Below are 20,040 nucleotides of genomic sequence, written 5' to 3'. Positions count from 1 at the left end.
CGCACACCTATCCAGTTATAACTAGCTTCCTTCAGCTACGAGACCCAGCAAATCTCCTTTCTTGTTTAAGGCAGACTGTGTTGGAATTTCTGCTTCTGGCAGCCAAAGGCACCCTAATCGATACACACCAAAGGCTCTTTTGGAATTACAAAATCATAGATGGGGTTAAAATATTGAGTCTATTTTTTTTTAACACATTCCTATTCTTTATGATAGTCTACTTCTTTCCTTCTTTCTTTCTTTATGGTTGTGTTGGGTCTTGTTTGCTGCACGCGGGCTTTCTCTAGTTGCGGTGAGCGGGGGCTACTCTTCGTTGCGGTGCATGGGCTTCTCATTGCGGTGGCTTCTCTTGTTGTGGAGCACGGGCTCTAGGTGCACGGGCTTCAGTAGTTGTGGCATGTGGGCTCAGTAGTTGTGGCTCGCGGGCTCTAGAGCACAGGCTCAGTAGTTGTAGCACACGGGCTTAGTTGCTCCGCGGCATGTGGGATCTTCCCAGATCAGGGCTCGAACCTGTGTCCCCTGCGGTGGCAGGCGGATTCTTAACAATTGCGCCACCAGGGAAGTCCAAAATATTGAGTCTTAAACTATAAAAATGTTACAGATAAGGACAAAAGGCTTTTTATACATATATGTATACATATGAAAAACAAAAGATAATTGGTTATGTAATAGATTGGATGTGGCAAAAAACTGCTGAACATTTGACCCACTGATCTAATAAGTCTCTGATTCTGCCAGCCCTGTGGTGCACAGAGCAACACACGGATACAATCCCTCCATCTCTGTTATCACTAGAGAGGCTACAGATAGCTTTGTTCATGAACATAAAGAGATTCTGACCCAAGCTTAACCAGTCAAGCTTTATCTGTGAGTTCTATTCCTGGAACTAGATGAAAATTTTCTCTGCCTAATTAATTATTTGTATAAGGAACCAGAGAGAAAGCCAGGTGGCAAAAACTTGACTGTTACAAATTGGATGCCTTGAGATATTTCTAAATATAATACATAGGAAATATGATTAGTCAACAGCATGTTTTAGCAGATAAGAGAAATCCTTAAAGATCTATTTAAAGAAGAAACCTGAAAACAAGCCTTTACCTAATAATTAAAGAACACATTTATAAAAATTTTTTGAGGATTACCTCAATAATTGACCTGTCATAGCTGCAAAATTCTGTATAGATAAAAATCAAAATCAGTCAAGGCTTTACCATGGCTTCATAAGCTATGGGAATTCTCAAAAAAAGGAAAACAACCTACCAAACCTAAATGGTAGCATAGAAAGGAAACATATATATTATATAATATATATTATATATTATATATAATACATTAAATAATATTCTTTTATAAATTATAACATTCTTTGTCTTCCCTCCAATACATGTTTAGATGTACATTAGCTACCAATCCCTAAAAAATTAATGAATATTTATTATACATTTGTTTATAAAATAATTAGGAGGTTATTTTTTAAAAGAGAAATAATGCCGTTTATCTCATTTTCTATGTCAGAAAACTTAGGTCAGGGGACTTCCCTGGTGGTGCAGTGGTTAAGAATCCGCCTGCCGGGGGCTTCCCTGGTGGCGCAGTGGTTGAGAATCTGCCTGCCAATAAAGGGGACAGGAGTTCGAGCCCTGGTCTGGGAAGATCCCACATGCCGCGGAGCAACTAGGCCCGTGAGCCACGATTACTGAGCCTGCGCGTCTGGAGCCTGTGCTCCGCAACAAGAGGGGCCGCGATAGTGAGAGGCCCGCGCACCGCGATGAAGAGTGGCCCCCGCTTGCCACAACTAGAGAAAGCCCTCGCACAGAAACGAAGACCCAACACAGCCAAAAATAAATAAAAAAATAAATTTAAAACTGCTCTGCAACATACTAATTAAGTCTGGGACCCAATTGTCAGATTTAAAAAAAAAAAAAGAAACCTCCCGCCACTGCAGGCGACAGGGGATGGATCCCTGGTCCAGGAAGATCCCACATGCCACGGAGCAACTAAGCCCGTGCGCCACAACGACTGAGCCTGCGCTCTAGAGCCCGTGAGCCACAGCTACTGAGCCCACGTGCCACAGCTACTGAAGCCTGCGCGCCTAGAGCCTGTGCTCTGCCACAAGAGAAGCCACCACAATGAGAACACGTGCACCGCAACGAAGAGTAGCCCCTGCTCACCACAACTAGAGAAAGCCCGTGTGCAGCAACGAAGACCCAACACAGCCAAAAATAAGTAAATAAAATTAAAAAAAAAAAAAACTTAAGTCAGAATGAGATTGACAAAAAAGCCTTAATGAAATGGATATCTTCAGAAAAGTCAGATAAAAAGCAAGTTAAGCCATGGTTTTCCACAGTGGAATCCATGCTAGATTGCCATCTAATGGCAATGCTTTTGTAACTTCGTGAGTATGTCCATAAGCCTGATGATTTCAGAGAACATCTTTGACATGCCACATAATGCTCAAGAATGTCTGGACTTTCTATTGCAACAGTCAATAAGCTTTTCAGTCTGGATACCATTTGCAAGGCCAGGCATCACCAATGGAAGAAAGGCGATTATGCTAATGCTCTATGCGCCAGGCCCTACACTGGGCTTTTTTCTTCATGTAGTCCTCAAAACAACTCTGCAAGATAAAAAGGTTTACTTCCTTTTCAGCAATGAGGAATCTGAGGTTCGGAGAGCCACAGCTGTCAAGCAGTGGAACTGGAATTGGAATCTACTCTATCTGGTTCTAAATCCATGATCTGATTGCCAATGAATGGATTAAACATAAGCAGGTAAAATTTAAAACTGGGGAAGAGGAAAGAAGCTTTTAGCTCCTCACCAAAATCCACATTTGTTATGGGCTGAATTGTGTCCCCAGAAAAATTCACATGTTGAAACCCTAACCCCCGGTAACTCAGAATACGACTATATTTGGAGATAGAGTCTTTAAAGAGATGATTACATTAAATGAGGCCATCCGGGTGGGCCCTAATCCAATCTGACTGGTATCCTTAAAACAAGAGAAAATGTGGACACAAAAAAGACACCAAGACCATGTGAGGACACAGCAAGAAGAGGCCCTCTCCAAGCCCAGGAGAGACGCCTCAAAAGAAACCAAACCTGCCAACACCTTGATCTTGGACTTCTAGGCTCCAGACTGTGAGAAAATAAATTTCTGTCGTTTAAGCTCCCCAGTCTGTGAGATTTTGTTACGGCACCCTTAGCAAACTAATACAATGTTCTCTTATCCCTGGGGGCACAGTTAGACAACAATTCCCAGCCTCCTTCATAGTTAGGTTTGGCCATGTGACTAGGTCTTTAGCAAAAGAAATGTGAGCAGGGGTGGTGTGTGCCACTTCTGGGCGTCCCATGCACACTCCTCCATGGCCCTTTGCTTCTAGCCGGCTGGAACAGAGACAGTGCCCTGAGTGACCTTCACAGCCTCATAACAATGACAACATTGCTGTACCTGAATCCCCAGAGGACCACCTGAAGGACAGCTGCCCTCCAATGTGTCAACCACCTATTACTGCTAACTGAGCAAGAAGTAAATTTCTATAATGTCTGAGCTTTGGGGTGAATTTGTTTTAGCAGCTAGACCATCCTAACTAATACTGAGACATAAGAAAGTACAGAGAAAGTGGAAAGAAGGAAGAACAGAAATGCCCATGGTGGAAAGTGCTGGTTGTAGCTGTAACTCTATCTATCGGGTGCTGTTTCACCAGAGACAGGACAGCCTCAGCCTCCCAATCCTTTTCAACTCAGGGACTGCCACGGAGGGAAGCACAGTGCTTTCCAATCTTGCAACGTACTTTGGGAGAAATAACAGACCAAACCAGAACATAATTCTGTGCCATAAATCTTCCTACCAGGACATTCGTTAAATTTGGCCCAGTCACTCACTAAATGTGCTCAAACACACTCTAAATAGTCAAGATTGATAATGACGACGGAAAACTCCACAGTTTTGGCATCTTCCTCTTGATGACAAGTTGCCCTGTCTCTGTTGAAAGCTACCAAGAGGTGTATAGACAGCCTGTGGTTACCAACCCTTGATGTTGCAACACTTAAGTATTTCTCTCTGTCCTTCAAAATTCTCAAAACAAATGAAACTCTGTACAAGAAATATTACAAAATTCCATACAATCATACAATGCATTTAAAGGAGGAGAGGATGGTAGATGAATCAGATTAGTCAGTAAAAGAAAGTTAAATAATTCAAAAATAGTTGAAAATCCCTGATCTATCACTGTCCTATAAGACCACAATGTTTACAGAACGAAAGAAACAATCTGAAAAATAAAGCTTTACTTTAGGGGAAGACCTTGTGTAGTCATCAAAACAATATTATCTTTGTGGAATTTCACAAACGAAGAGTATACTGCTGTATCAATTATTCTCTTGCCTAAAAGAACAAGTGTGAAAGTTACTATGGAAAGTTACTCTTTTGTATTATATTTCTACTCCATATGAAAGATGGCTTCAAAGAGACAGGCAGCATCCAATGGAGAACCAATGTTGATTTTCCAGGAGACTGTGAGATCCCTCAGGTTTGGTCTCATATGTGTAAAGCCCTTGTATATCAAGGGAAAACACCCTCTCCCAATTCTCCAGGGTCATGCAAAATTGCCACAAAGCTCCTCTGATGGGTGTATACTACAGAGCCTATCTGATATAGATAAAAATTAAAAGGACTGTTACCCTAATCTGGTTCATACCTAAAAAGAGGTGCAAGGATATACGGCCTAAGGGATCATAATTTATAATCAAGCAATGAATATCTTCCCTCCTGGCTGATAGGACACTTTCTAACTCCTGAACAGACCTTCCCACTACTTCCTAATTCTATCTCCTGAGAGGCCTAGCTCAACACCTCAAACTGCAAACGTGGCCAGTGTCCTACTTTTGAAAATTTAAGAAAGCTAGCTTCCCAGTCTTAAATTAGCTGCTGCAGTATTCCTATCCAAGAGTGTTCTTTCTTTCCTTGGATAGCACCAGAAAAATAAAAGGGATTGTACCAACCGAGAAGTAAGGAAGGAACCCACATTAGCTCAGGAACATCTGCTGAGCCACAGCTGTACACAAGGCTCCCTGGTAAGCACCCTCGTGGCAGAGATGAGCCAGGGCAACTAAAGGGCAGTGAGACTGAGAACTACTGGAATTTGAGGCACGGGCAGATGCTATGAATGCAGAAAAAAGAGTGTTTACTACGGAGCAGGAGACGGCAGGAACTCTGGAGAAACTGCTGAGCTCAGTAGGACTTCAAAAGGCAGGGAATAAAGACACAGACCTACTAGAGAATGGACTTGAGGACACGAGGAGGGGGAAGAGTAAGCTGGGACGAAGTGAGAGAGTGGCATGGACTTATATATACTATAAGTAAATGTAAAATAGATAGCTAGTGGGAAGCAGGCAAATAGCACAGGGAGATCAGCTCGGTGCTTTGTGACCACCTAGAGGGGTGGGATAGGGAGGGTGGGAGGGAGGGAGACGCAAGAGGGAAGAGATATGGGAATATATGTATATGTATAACTGATTCACTTTATTATAAAGCAGAAACTAACACACCATTGTAAAGCAATTATAGGCCAATAAAGATGTTTAAAAAAAAAAAAAAAAGGCAGGGAAGGGCAGGGACAGCATTCCAAAGAGAAGGAACAATATGTGCAAGGCCTGAAAGTCCTTGGCCTCCTTGTGGAGATAATAGCAGCACGCGTGACTGAAATCGGGCCCAGAGAGCAAGAAATGAGTTTCACATGAGGTCCAAAAGCTCAATCAGGACTAGAAACTGAAAGGCAAGAAATACCTTACTAAAGGGTGCAAAATTTAGAGCACAGGTAAGGGTGGGGTGGGGAGGGAGGGGAGGTGGTCCAATCCTGAGGACTTTAGATGCCTTTACCTAATGATGCTGGGAACTTGAGTGGTCCAAGTTACTGTCATTACTAAACAAAACCCCAGGCTTCCCAGTAGCTATGGTTCAATTACGAAATGAGGGCAGGACCTGAGGTGGGGAAGGGGAGAGCAGGAAAGCCAGATGACCCTATGATGCTTATGATTTTTAATTAGGCATCATCAGGAAAGGTTCTAAATGGAGAAAGTTGTCTCCGTCAGGGTAGATTTAGCGTGTGCCCCACGGTACTCCTAATTCTCACAGGAATTTAGGCAAAATTTGCCTAAGACACAGTCACTGCTAAACCACTGTGATTCTCCTCACCCCACCGCTATAATCCCTAATTTACGAATCAGATTTTCAACCTGATTCAGTTTCTTCCTGATTAAACATTCCAAGTCTATGAAAAGTCTCTCTAAAAGGGTTTCAGAACAATAAGAATGCTGAAAAAATCTCCTGTGTCTCAAAAGGTTTCCTGGAAAAGATTATGAGCACGGCCTGAACGTTATCAGAGAGGGGGGCTGCCGAACTTTTTAGTGGTAACCCGAAAGGTCACGGAGCTGGAGAGGAAGGTTGGGAGCTTTCCCTCGTGGGCACAGCACCACAAAATGAGACTGTCTGCTAGGCCCTCTCTTGAAGTTACCTGTACTAAGTGAAATGCTAGCCCTGCATCCATCGCCCAACCCAATTGAGGGGGTCTAGACAATGGTACAAGATACCAGGCAGCATAATAAGTAGCTAGCTACAGAAACCTTTCATTTTACCTACGATCCTCATAAGTACAACGTTATTGTGTGTCCAAGCCCACTGACTGACGTGTGCCTAGGAGGAATGAAAATTTACCAACTCCACAGGATTGCTACCTGAAGCGAGCTCATTGCCCATGTTCCTCTCTCAGTGCTCTTATCCACGCCAGGTCTTCAGTACAGCCACGAGGATCTCGGTCTAAGGAAGCGCAACTTGGAGAACTTCTGACATTTAACTTAATCCCCTTTGGATCCACTCAAGGAAAACTTTAGAAGAACTTCTCCAAGAGTCTTTCAGGAGCAAGATACACCATCAGGTGACCCATGCAAAGGCTCAGGACAAACACCAGTAAGGGTACAATGCCAAGGACACTGTTTTTCAAAGGGCATGTGTACCTTTATATAATCTTTTCAATCTTTTTTTTTTTTTAATGCTCACAGGTTTTCAGGTTTCAGTCCCCTAGGGATATGAAAGATCTTTAGAAAGATCATCTTCTTCCTTATTATATTCAAATTAGCTTTTCTCTTTGGGGGGGCTTACCAAAAAAGTAACAGAAAGGTGCTTTTCAGACCAGCCTTGTGAGTGTGAACTCTGGGTCAATCCACCGGTCAGGGACTTTGTGCAAGTTTAAACTGCTTTGACCAGATGGCTTCAGAAAAGGCTGAAAACGGGAAAGGCTCAGCAGAACAAACTGGTAAAACTTCTTCAACAAGTCCTCTTTAACACTATCATATAATTTGAACTGCTGCTAAGGTACACTTACTGTAAACTACTTATAAAAAATAAGAGGTTAAAGTTTAGTCAACTGTTCACATGCCCTTTTTTTGTTCAAAAAAAAAAAAAAAAAGATACTATGGGGGGTAGGTCCTAAAAGTCCATATGCGTTTTATATAAGAAGTCTTGAGTTCTATAACTTACTTTAAGATTTACCATCAATAATAATTCTATATACTATATCCAAAGTATACTCAGTTCTTTTTTTTAACCTAGTGACATATACTTTATTTTTTCTTTTTCTTATTATTTTATTTTTTTATTGAAGTTTAGTTGATTTACAAGGTTGTGTTAGTTTCAGGTGTAGAGCAAAGTGATTCAGCTTTTATATATAGATATATAGATATAGATATTCTTTTTCAGACTTTTTCCCTCATAGGTTATTACAAAACACTGAGTAGAGTTCCCTGTGCTATACAGTAAGTCCTTGTTGGTTATCTATTTTATATACAGTAGTGTGTATATGTTAATCCTAAACTCCTAATTTATCCCTCTACCCTTTTCCCCTTTGGTAACCCTAAGTTTGTTTTCTATGTCTGTGGATCTACTCAGTTATTTATAAAGAGAATGATTTAAAACTACTAGCTTCAGGGCTTCATCATTTACTGCATGAGTAAATGCTTTAGCACCCTCTGCTGGCCACTTGTTACATACAGTCAGTTCCCAACTCATCTCCCCAACAGGCAACTACCTTTCAAAGGTCAAATGGTGGCTACAGCAAAAGCCACCCCATCCTTCCTTGAAAGCCACCTGCAACAGCTGAGCCAGAAGCCACCGCCACAAAAGGAAAGGATGAATCCCGAAGTGCTCTCCTGCCACCACCTGTTCATGAGTCCTACTGTCGCTGGCAGATTTCACAAACACCACCTGTGGCCCCTGCCTTGTCTGATCTGCACCCACCTCCAGTAACCAACCCCAGCCTCATTTCCACACACACACAGATTCTTCTATGGGCTGAGCCCATGTCACTCTCCCGCTGTCTGCTTCATCTAGCCAGCCCCGGTGGGATGGGGATGTCTGGAGAGAAGAGCTCACCTATTGGGTATCATGTGGGTAAACAGAGGACAGAAAGAAGAGCCTGAGAGGCATGTTTTCCCCCACAAGCTCACAGATATGCTGCCAATCAGCTTCCTGCCCTTGGGTGTATATTAGCCAGATTGGGGGAAGGGGGTGCCAGAAGAGAACTTCTCCTTTCCCAGAACCTCATGACAAAGCAGCTTCTCCTAATTTTCCACGGTCCCCGAGAGAAAGCAAGGCTCCTTTAGGAGGATCGAACACAGGTAACCTGAACCCTGTAAGTTCTCATTATCTGGCCCACTTTCTTTTAGAAAGGTAAAAAAATTAGAGTCAGCATGGTAGTCACTATTCAATAACAGAAGCAAAGGACAGGAGAGGAGATAGAAATACAAAAGGTAGAGAGTTTCTTCACTCCCAAGTCTTGCTAGATCAAGCTACTGTTTACTGTTTATTACTGATTAATAAATGCTGGCTGGTTTGACATCAAGCATCTATTCTTCAGAAAAGCATGTTATAAAGGACTAAAAAGTAATTCCTGACATCAAAGAGCTCACGATTTGATTGCAAAGACCAAACAAGTCAAAGGAAGTAATTACAAAGTAACAAAGTATCATAACCTTTAGTAAAAAACATATACGGGAAATTCCATAAATATATATACACACACACAAAGTCCCCCTCTCCTTCTCATGTATAAAAAAATGATCATCAAAATATTAATAATGGGACTTCCCTGGTGGTGCAGTGGTTAAGAATCCGCCTGCCAATGCAGGGGACACGGGTTCGAGCCCTGGTCCGGGAAGATCCCACATGCTGTGGAGCAACTAAGCCCGTGTGCCACAACTACTGAGCCCGTGCTCTGGAGCCCACAAGTCACAACTACTGAAGCCTGCGCGCCTAGAGCCCGTGTTCCGCAATAAGAGAAGCCACCGCAATGAGAAGCCCGCGTACCACAACGAAGAGTAGCCCCGGCTCGCCGCAGCTAGAGAAAGCCCACGCACAGCAAGGAAGACCCAACACAGCCAAAGATAAGTAAATAAATAAATAAAATTTTAAAAATAATAAATAAATTTTTAAAAATAATGGTCACTCTGGTAGAACTTCCAATCTGTACTTTTTTCCTTCATATTTTTCAGTGCTGTTTAGATGTCCTACAATAGAAATGTAGTATCTTAACAAAGAGAACAGAAATAAATTAAAAAACAATTATCAAGGGTGTAAACAAAGCAAATTGCTTACAAATATAATACTGTACACAGAATATGATCTATGAACAGATAAAAATACACAGAAAAAAAGACTGGAAGAAAATATACAAATTATTAATAACTGTTTTTGTGCAGGGGCCACAGTGATTTTGTCTTTTCTGCCTTTCATGTGCTTTCTCATTCTCTAGAAAGTAAATCAATCTTTACTTAAAGAAATGCAAACGTTAAACAATTATTCACCCTCATTTTGAAGTCTCATTAGTAAAACTGCTTTATCGATAACCACTAACGTAATGACACACCTGGAATAAGTGCTGTGCTGATAAGGATATCCACCTCCTTGCACTGCTGAGCAAAGAGCTTCATTTCGGCCTCAATGAACTCTTTGGACATCTCCTTTGCATATCCTCCTTGTCCCTCACCAGATTCCTTCAAGGCCACCTCTAAGGGCTCAGCACCCAGAGACTTGAACTGCTCCAAAGCTGCGGCCCTGGTGATTATTGAAGGGAAAGCAGTGGTTATTTCAGGTCCTTAATACAGAAATCAAGATCATCATTTACATACACATTTTTAAGAAAACTCTACATATTCAAAAGTAGAAACTTTCTTTTGAGGTCTCTGACCAGACCGTTTGAATTTTTTTCTAAAGGCAGGTAACAACTTTATGATAATATTTTTTTCCGGAAAAAAAAAAAAAAACTATAGGAAATTCCAACTCTTACTTAGTTAAGTTACAAAAGGAATTTCACTACTGCCAACTCCAGTCATCAATTACCTGAGTTTCTTGACAGTGGTCCCACTGTTGATGATGTGAGATCTGACCTACATTCAGATTTGACATCATTCAAATCACTCAAGTTGAGGTTTTCACTTGTAAATGTTCTGACTTACAGGGACTTTTCCCACATAAACGACTCTTTTACTTAGAAATACTGCTACAAAGTGATTTTTGCCCCTAGTCCTCATTAAATTGTGTTTGAGAAAAGCGACCTATAAATGGCATAAATGGCAAAATGTGAAGAGCCAACACATTTAACTTATGTAAAAATACATTCAGTTTAAAAATAAATAAATAAATGCTAGCCAAGTTCTGTGTACTAGTTGGGAAACCAGAGCCAACAAAGCTCTCAGCTCTGTGGCGGACAGTGTTTAACTCACCAACATCCATCCCACTACAGTGAATCCCAAACCTCCCTAACGACAACAGTCGCTCCAGGCACTTGTTAAAAATTCAAATTCCCAGGCCCCTTCTGAGACCCACTGAATTACAATCTCCAGCAGAGGGGCCAGGAGCTCTATTTTCAGCAAGAGCTGTAGGTAATTCTTGCCGTAAGGGAAGTCTGGGAAACAGTGGACTGAGCCCATCAGTTCCCTTGCAACTGTCATGGTCGGGGAGCAGACACAAAGGTAGGATACAGAAGGCAGGGCAGAAAAGGTAAGGCATGGATGAACAAGAGCTTCTCTCCGCTTCTGCTGACTTGAACAAGGAAGCTTGTAACCCAAATTGCCTGCGGAGGTCAACTTGTGACCACAGGGGGAATAGCCAGAGCTGAGGACAGCAGAGAGGAGAGACAGAAGGAACCTGGTCCTGGATGGCACCGACCAGCGGCTGCCTCTAGCGTGAAAAGGGAGTCCTTTCCATGGATTTTCACTTCGGAGAGATAACACATTTTCTTATAGTTTAGGCCAATTTGAGTTGGTGTTATCCAAAGGGATACAGGTTTAAAAAGTTTTAGAAATGTCTATTTTTTTAATTAATTATTTATTTTTGGCTGCGTTGGGTCTTCATTGCTGCGCGCGGGCTTTCTCTAGTTGTGGCGAGCGGGGGCTACTCTTGGTTGCAGTGCGCGGGCTTCTCGTTGCAGTGGCTTCTCTTGTTGTGGAGCACGGGCTCTAGGCGTGCGGGCTTCAGTAGTGGCAGTACGCAGGCTCACTAGTTGTGGCATGCGGGCCCTAGAGTGTGCTGGCTTCAGTAGTTGTGGCACGTGGGCTCAGTAGTTGTGGCTCACGGGCTCTAGAGCGCAGGCTCAGTAGTTGTGGCTCACGGGCTCTAGAGCGCAGGCTCAGTAGTTGTGGCGCACGGGCTTAGTTGCTCCGCAGCATGTGGGATCTTCCCGGACACGGATCAAACCCGTGTCCCCTGCATTGGCAGGTGGACTCTTAATCACTGTGCCACCAGGGAAGCCCCAAGTCACTGTATTTCTATACAATGAATCTTGTGCAGCCATTAAATATGTTTGCAGATAAGTAAAGAGCTTCATGATCTACTGCTAAGTTAAAAAAAAGTAAAAAAGTAAGTTAAATTGTACTATTAGTAAAATTACATTTTTAATTAATGTGTAGAAAAGGGAACATATACTAAAATGTTAATAGTTATCTCTAGCAGGGTTGTAGGGTATTTTATTTTCACTTTTTGTACTTCTTTATATTTTTCTGAATTGGGAAAATAAGCATTTTTATAATCAGAAAAAGTAAACTGGATAAGTTATTAAACTGATTTATATTTCTTTTAATATTATGTAAAATAGGGTTATTTATTCCTATTTCATATACTTACAATAAAGAACAAATAATGCATAGAGCACAATGCCTGGAAGAGAGTAAGCATTTAGTACAGGTATCTGAAAACTAAAGCTCTTGACCAGCCAATTGTTTTTGCAAATAAAGCTTTTTGGAATACACACCAAAAAAGGAAAGTAAAGACTTTATAAACTTTGTAATAGAGACAATAGGCAATGAGTGGAATTTCCTAGTTATTGTCTGAAAGAATTTAGAAAATCACACCCATATAATACCGCTAGGCAATGAGTTTTCCTTGCTTTTAGGGTGTTTAACTGAAAATAATACCATTCAGTTTTCCAACAAGAATTTATAATCAAGTGTGTTTTCCAACATATTTAGATTTCACATTTATAACATGATACTAACCCCCAGTCTCAAAATAGTGATTAGATTAACTAATGAGCTATAATTATAAGAAAAGCATTACATCAGATCAGCCACATCTTTCTTCACTGTATACTTGAGTTATCTTAATAAACTGTAAATAAAAATGAAGTTAAGCAACAGCTATATTCTAGCTGTCTACTCTCTACATAATCTAAACCAAAGACATCAACAAAACTTTTATAAATTCTCAGTAGTTAACCCAACACTTGAGTTTCACATCATCTCCAAGTCAAATATATACACTTCCACTTTAATAGTATTGTCCACTACAATGAAAACTTGAACAACCTACTTTTGCCAGATTTGGGGGGTCTTCAATAACTTCACATCTGCAAACATTAAAAATTAAAAGCTAGGACTAATGACATACTTAACTGTGGCTATCCCTGGCTTGTGTCCTGGTTACTTCAGAAATGCCTTTTCTCATTTCAGCAAGACAGCATTTTATCAGCACATCACCCCTCTAAACTCCAGGTAAGCACTGTAAACCATATTCTATTGGAACAGCCTTTACTCTGAAATGTCATATTCTTTTTACCTTTGAATGGTTGCATTTCTTTTTCATCATTCTATATTCAAGATTAGTAATGGTATTTTTCCTCTACTGACTTCAACGGATAATAACTAACTACATGTTTCAACCTTAAAAAAGTATTGGAACGCATAAATGATAACAATACTCAAAAAACACGTAATAAAAGCTAGTATCTAGTGTCTTCTGCAATGAAGAACAATTTTAATTCAACTTCTCTTTACTTTAAAGAAATTCCAGGAAAATGTTGATGTGTCTACTTTAAAGAAATTCCAGGAAAATGTTGATGTGTCTGCTTTAAAGAAATATGCAATGAACATAACCAAGCACTTTCACCTGGCGGCTCTACTGCTGCCCAGTCAGCTTTATCTGCTTCCGTCTGTTCGATGCCGAGCACGTCCCTCACCCCCCACCCCAGTCTGCTCTCCAAGATGTCTCCCATACTACTCCCCTTCTTCACACTCACAAACATCTTTGTTCATGCCCTACCTAGTGACTAAACACATTCTGAACAGAAATAAAACACAGCAGAGCAACATGGTAGAAAGTCAGGATACAGAGAACTCTGGTCCCATTGCTAATCTACATGAAAATACAAGACTGAGTGTGAGCAGTTCATTTGCAATTTTTTAAAATTATTTCTGCTGTACTGGGCATGAGTCCTTAAACTTTTTTTTTTCCACTAAGTAATACATTTTCACTTTGAGTTAACTTTGAACAAATGGATACACTTTTAAATGAAAAGAGCTTACAGAGCAGTTTCAGCGTGCTACTTCAATTTGCAAAAGGAAAGCATAACATCCATCTAAAACAAAACGTTTCTACCTTAACAGCAATCGCTAGTAAAGCCCTCACCTTGTGTCAAATCCCCGAACAATTGCACCCATCGACTTTGCTGCACCTGCAGAAGCCAGCCCGGCCACACCGCCACCGACTATCAGAATCTAGGAAAGAAGGCAGAACCCGTAAGTTTTAAATAAAGTTCATGATCAACTGATTATGTAAAATCATCCGCTAGTAACTCTCAGGGCCGGGTACACAGTCAGCATGCAGTAATACACCAGGTGGTGCTGGTGGTGATGATCAGCCCTGAATAAATGTACTGTGTGGATAGGCTACTCTGTACCTGGACCACCGCTGTTTTTCGGGTTTTTTTTTTTTCTTCGTTGCAGCACACGGGATCTTCCTTGCGGCACGTGGAACCTTTTGTTGCGGCGCACGGGCTCTTTGTTGCAGCGCAGGGGCTTCTCTCTAGTTGTGGTGGGCAGGCTCAGTATTTGCAGCACACGGGTTCTCTAGATGTGGCTCGCGGGCTCAGTAGTTGCCGCGCACGGTCTTGGCTGCCCCGCGGCATGTGGGATCTTAGTTCCCCAACCAGGGATCGAACCCCCAAGTCCCTTGCATTGGAAGGTGGATTCTTTTTTTTTTTTGGAAGGCGATTCTTAACCACTGGACCACCAGGGAATTCCCCGGACCACCACTGTTTTAAAAAGTTTTTTTTTTTTTTTAAAACAACAGCTCCTGTTTATTTTTTTATTTTTATTTATTTTATTTTATTTATGGCTGTGTTGGGTCTTCGTTTCTGTGCGAGAGCTTTCTCTAGTTGCGGCAAGTGGGGGCCACTCTTCATCGCAGTGCGCGGGCCTCACTATCGCGGCCTCTCTTGTTGCGAAGCACAGGCTCCAGACGCGCAGGCTCAGTAGTTGTGGCTCACGGGCCTAGGCACTCCGCGGCATGTGGGATCCTCCCAGACCATGGCTCGAACCCGTGTCCCCTGCATTGGCAGGCAGATTCTCAACCACTGCGCCACCAGGGAAGCCCTTAAAAAGTTTTTTAAAGCTGATGGCAAAGGCCAAAAACTTCACTAAAACTAGTGTGACTCTCAGCATCTCAGTGTAAAAGCTACATACAACACCATCAGTGTTACATATGTTAAAGACTGACAGGTTCTTTCCCACACTATCAAAGCTACTTCTACTAATACTATATATTATAGTATTCTAGCTCCCTCTCCCCTCTCAAATTTTAAGGTTTTCTATGTTCATAAAATATCAAAGTAAGTTTCAAAGACGGGTACAACTTTGGTGAAACACCTACTCCTATTTTGAGCTTCTAAGAGGAACAGCAGGTGACCAACCACCTAATTTTGATCCACTTTCAATGAACTGCACCTGAAATCCAAAGCAATGTAACTAATCTCCCTAACCAAGGAAGGATCAGAGCCAAGAAAATCATAGAATTCCTCAGAAACAAGAGTCTCCCTGCCTTCTAAGAAACAAACTAAGAACAATGTAATCTGGAATGGGCCTTCCAGAGAAAAGACCTATTATACTTCGCAGTCAAAAAAAAAAAAAAAAAACAAGCCACCCACAGAAAGAGTGAAGTTTATAAATTCCCACCCACCCCTCACGCCCACTTCTTCTGCCTCTTTAAGAAGACTAGGCTAGTGGAACTGTGCTCTGGTGACCCCGGGGTACTGTCTCAGAGATTGTGTGAATTGATCTAAATGGGAATGCTTTCTCTGGGGGGTCTACAAGAAAGGGGACAAAGAGGGACCAGAGGGAACAAGACGCTGCTGGGCTCCAAGGCACCAATCCCCACTCCACACACCGAAGCCCCACCACCACTAAAAAAAAAAAAAATGAAATTAAAATAAGTAAAAGTCATAGGACTGGGCCAAGTTATCCTGAATCAAGAAATAACAAAAGACCCCATAATTTAAAAGACAGAATCCATTCTTCAAAAAGGGAAGAGGGGCTGGAAATGGAGTTAATGATCCATCATGCCTACGTTATGAAGCTCCATAAAAATCACAAACGTACAGGGTTCCAGGAAGTTCTGGAAGCTTCCAGGAATGGTGTCCAAAGAGGGCATGGAAGCCCCACACCCCATCCCACATACCTTTCCCTAGTCATCTCTCTCAACCGGATGTTCATCTGCATCCTTTATCATAGGCCTTCATAATAAACTGGTAAATAGGAAGTAAATTGTTTTCCTGAGTTCTGTGAGCACCTCTAGCAAATTAACTGAACCCAAGGGGGGTTGTGGGAACCTCTGACTTACGGCCAACCTGTCAGAAGCACAGGTGACAACCTAGACTTGTGACTGGCATCTGAAGGGGGGTGGGGACAGTCCTGTGGGCCTGAGTCCTTAACCTGTGAGATCTGATGCTATCTCCACGCAGATAGTTTCAGAATTAAGTGAAATTGTAGGGCACCCAGCTGGTGTCACAGAATTGCTTGGTGTGGGGAAAATCCCCACACATTTGGTGACTGGAAGTATCAGAAGTGAAGTGTTCTATATGAAAGTTAAGGAGAGACACAGGAGCAAGAGTGGAGTTTTTCCTAAACAATCCTAAATCAGACATTCCCTCATCTGCAAGAGGATCTGGGACTTCCCTGGTGGCGCAGTGGTTAAGAATCCGCCTGCCAGTGCAGCAGACATGGGTTTAAGCCCTGGTCTGGGAAGATCCCACATGCCGCGGAGCAACTAAGCCTGTGCGCCACAACTACTGAGCGTGCGTTCTAGAGCCCACGTGCCACAACTACTGAAGCCCGCTGCGCCTAGAGCCGGTGCTCTGCAACGAGAGAAGCCACCACAATGAAAAGCCCGTGCACGGCAATGAAGAGTAGCCCCCGCTCGCCACAACTAGAGAAAGCCCATGCACAGCAATGAAGACCCAACACAGCCATAAATAAATAAATAAATAAATTTTTTAAAAAAAAGAAAAAAGAGGATCTGAACTCTGTAGCATGACCCATAAGAAAGGCCCCACATCATCCAGCCCCGACCTACCTTTCCAACATCATCTCAGATCACTCTCCACCTTGCTCACCACACTCGAAGACCAATGGCCTTCTTTACTCTCCTAGAAGCACTGAATTCTTTCCCATCACAGCACCTTTATATGTGCTGTTCCCTTGGCCTAGAATCCTGAACCCCGCTTTCTTTCTTCCCACCCTTTAGGTCCCAATCAAATGTCAGCGGTGCCTTCCCCATCACCCTAACTACAGTAGCTTGCTCCTATGACTCACCACCGTATCATGCTGTTCTTTTCTTTTCTATCTAAAATGATCTCCCATATGTGTTTGATGGTTTATTTATCTCCTCACTGTCGTCCCTACTATGTGTAAATTTCTGTGGCAGGGATTTTTTTGCCTTGTTCATGCCATATCCCCAGCTACTAGAACAGTGCCTGGCACGTCAAAAGCCATCAACCGATTGATTTTAGCTCATTCTAGACATGTAAGAACACACCATGTTTAAAGGAAACCCAAATAAAATATTATGCAAGATACCTTTTTTTTTTTTTTTTTTTGGCCGTGCTGCACAGCATGCAGGATCTTAGTTCCCCGACCAGGGATCGAACCCATGCCCCCTGCAGTGCAAGCACGGAGTCTTAACCACTGGACTGCCAGGGAAGTCCCTAAGCAATCTACCTTGATAAGTCCATCTATTGTCCAATTCTTCAATATCAGGAAAGTGTTTCTGACATGTAACTAAAATCCCTTAAGCTGCAATTTAAATTTTCAGTAAAGAGAGTCACTTTTCCACCTTTTAAAAGCTTACTGATTCTCCTTCCTTTACACCTCTTGTCTTCTGTTTCACTTTTTAATCCCTTATATTAACAGCTTTCCTCTCACCTTCCAGACAGATTCTAACCAAAACTGAGTAGTGGATTTGTGCATCAAAGCATTCAGCCAGTTTAAGAACAGCAGCCAACTTCTGGCCACCATGAGGGCCAGACCTTTTCTTATGATCCTGAGAAAGAAGTCAGATGTAATCACTTTACGTATCACACCTCTGTGTTGCTTGCTCATACTCTCTTGTTAAGTATTCTGGCCTCCACTTGAACCACGTGCCACTGTCTTCACCTGGTCTGTTTTTAAAGCCATGTATAACTAGATTTCTCAAAGCTGCTATTGTCTTTTTTTCATTTTTCCTAGAAGATTTATTTTGTTTGAGAGCTCTGGGTTGATATAACAAAGTAATTAAGAGCAGGAAGCACCAAGTAAACCTGCACCCTACAGAGTATACTCTGCAGATAGATGACAACGTTTAAGGTCCTGTTTCCTATACTTTGCTAAAAGGCTTACACTATTATTTAGGGTCTGTGGCCTCGAAGGGTCACAGCATAATCTATTCTTTCACCTAGCCACCACCACCTCTCATCAACTGCTCTTCTCTGCTCTCAATATAGATTAAAGAAACTGCACCCTTTCCCCCTGCCAAACACCCTGATTATACCACCTACTATTTCCTGTCCTCTTGACCCAAAATCTGGCAAAAAGTGAGAAAACCAAGTCTTTCCTGAGCCAATGTGTCACAATCATTGGGAAGCTGAGAATTTGCTGAATGTATCACGAGGCTTTTTAAACAATTACTAATAAACAAGTCATCCAAAATCCCTTTAAGAATTCAAGTTAGAGGGCTTCCCTGGTGGCGCAGTGGTTGAGAATCTGCCTGCCAATGCAGGGAACACGGGTTCGAGCCCTGGTCTGGGAGGATCCCACATGCCGCGGAGCAACTAGGCCCGTGAGCCACAACTACTGAGCCTGCGCATCTGGAGCCTGTGCTCCGCAACAAGAGAGGCCGCGATGGTGAGAGGCCGGCGCACCGCAATGAAGAGTGGCCCCCGCTTGCCGCAACTGGAGAAAGTCCTTGCACAGAAACGAAGACCCAACACAGCCAAAAATAAATTAATTAATTAATTAATTAAAAAAAAAAAAACAATTCAAGTTAGAAAGTGAAAAACAGAAAAAAAAAATTGAACTTCCAGAAATGTCAAAATTCATTGTTTTCAAGTAACCTTAAGTAGCTTTGAGGCTCTGCCATATATTTGTATATGATACGGACGTCATCATTTGCAAACAAAACATTTTTAAATAACTATTTAAAAACTATAATACTCTTGCCTAATTCATAGTATGAAGAAATATTAAAGTTTTACCTACCTTAGCTGGAGGAACTTTTCCAGCAGCTGTGATCTGACCAGTAAAAAAACGTCCAAAATGATTTGCCGCTAGTACAACAGCCTTGTAACTTAAGAAAATAGAAAAATAAATGGATAAATAATTCTATAAAATTAAAGAACTTAAGTTTATGTAGGAGAAATTATTAAAGAATAAGAATAGCTAACATTTTTATAGTGACTACTATCTGTCAAAAACAGTTCTAAGTGCTGTATATATGCTTACTCCTAATCTTCACAACAATCCTATGGATAAGTATAACTATTATCTTCATTTTATAGGTGAGGAAACAGACACACAGAGGTGAAGAGACTTGACTGAGATCCCTCAGCTAGTAAATGGCAGAGCCAGACGTCTGACCCTGGCATGCTGCCTACAGAGGCACACTCTTACCCGTGACGCTCTCTGACCTCTTCGTAATGAGCACTACAGAAGCTCAGTTGGGATACAAAAAAGAAATGAAGGGAAGACAAGAAAATGCTAACAATGGTTTTCTTTGGCAGCTGGGACTACAGATACTTCAAACTTTCTGTTTTACTTTATTGTCCAAATTTTCCTTGTTGACTGTGTAGTCTTTACATAATAGAGGAAAAAAATCTTTTAAATTAAAAAAAGTAGATTGGCTATATGCTTGTACATAATAAAATTCAAAATTCCAACCTCACAACAAAAAACACTTCCCTTGATCTCTAATGGTTGAAACCATGGGATTTTGAGACAGAGTGACCTCAGTTCAAGTCCAAGTTCTATCACTAACTAGCTTTGTGACCTTGGGCAAATTTCTTTAGTTCTCTAATCCTTGGTTTTCTCATCTCTAAAATGGGAACAAAGAGTCTCTTAGTGTTGTGAGGACTAAATGAGATAATGCAGGTAAAGCCCTTATCATAAAACCTGTTACAATAAGTGCTTGGTAAATATGTTTTTAGCTAGAGAAACGCTCTATGTGTCAAAAACTAGTAATTTATACCACCTTTT

The 20,040-nt window shown here is 41.7% G+C and overlaps 1 protein-coding gene across 5 annotated transcripts in view; it reads right to left on the bottom strand.

Moving 5' to 3' along the window:
- Positions 1 to 20,040, bottom strand: part of NNT (nicotinamide nucleotide transhydrogenase) — a 97,016-nt gene that overhangs the window by 55,633 nt on the left and 21,343 nt on the right. For all 5 annotated transcript variants that reach the window (XM_036845315.1, XM_036845319.1, XM_036845316.1 and 2 more), the window contains exons 5-7: positions 19,048 to 19,135; positions 13,949 to 14,037; positions 9,915 to 10,102 (exon numbers count right to left, since the gene is read on the bottom strand). In XM_036845315.1, the coding sequence (XP_036701210.1) occupies positions 9,915 to 10,102; positions 13,949 to 14,037; positions 19,048 to 19,135 (365 nt within the window). The remainder of the gene's footprint in view (positions 1 to 9,914; positions 10,103 to 13,948; positions 14,038 to 19,047; positions 19,136 to 20,040) is intronic.

Source organism: Balaenoptera musculus, chromosome 3 (assembly GCF_009873245.2).
Source record: "Balaenoptera musculus isolate JJ_BM4_2016_0621 chromosome 3, mBalMus1.pri.v3, whole genome shotgun sequence".
Taxonomy (NCBI): Eukaryota; Metazoa; Chordata; class Mammalia; order Artiodactyla; family Balaenopteridae; genus Balaenoptera; species Balaenoptera musculus.
Note: the sequence above shows the minus strand (reverse complement) of the source record. Positions and strands in the feature narration are given on the sequence as shown.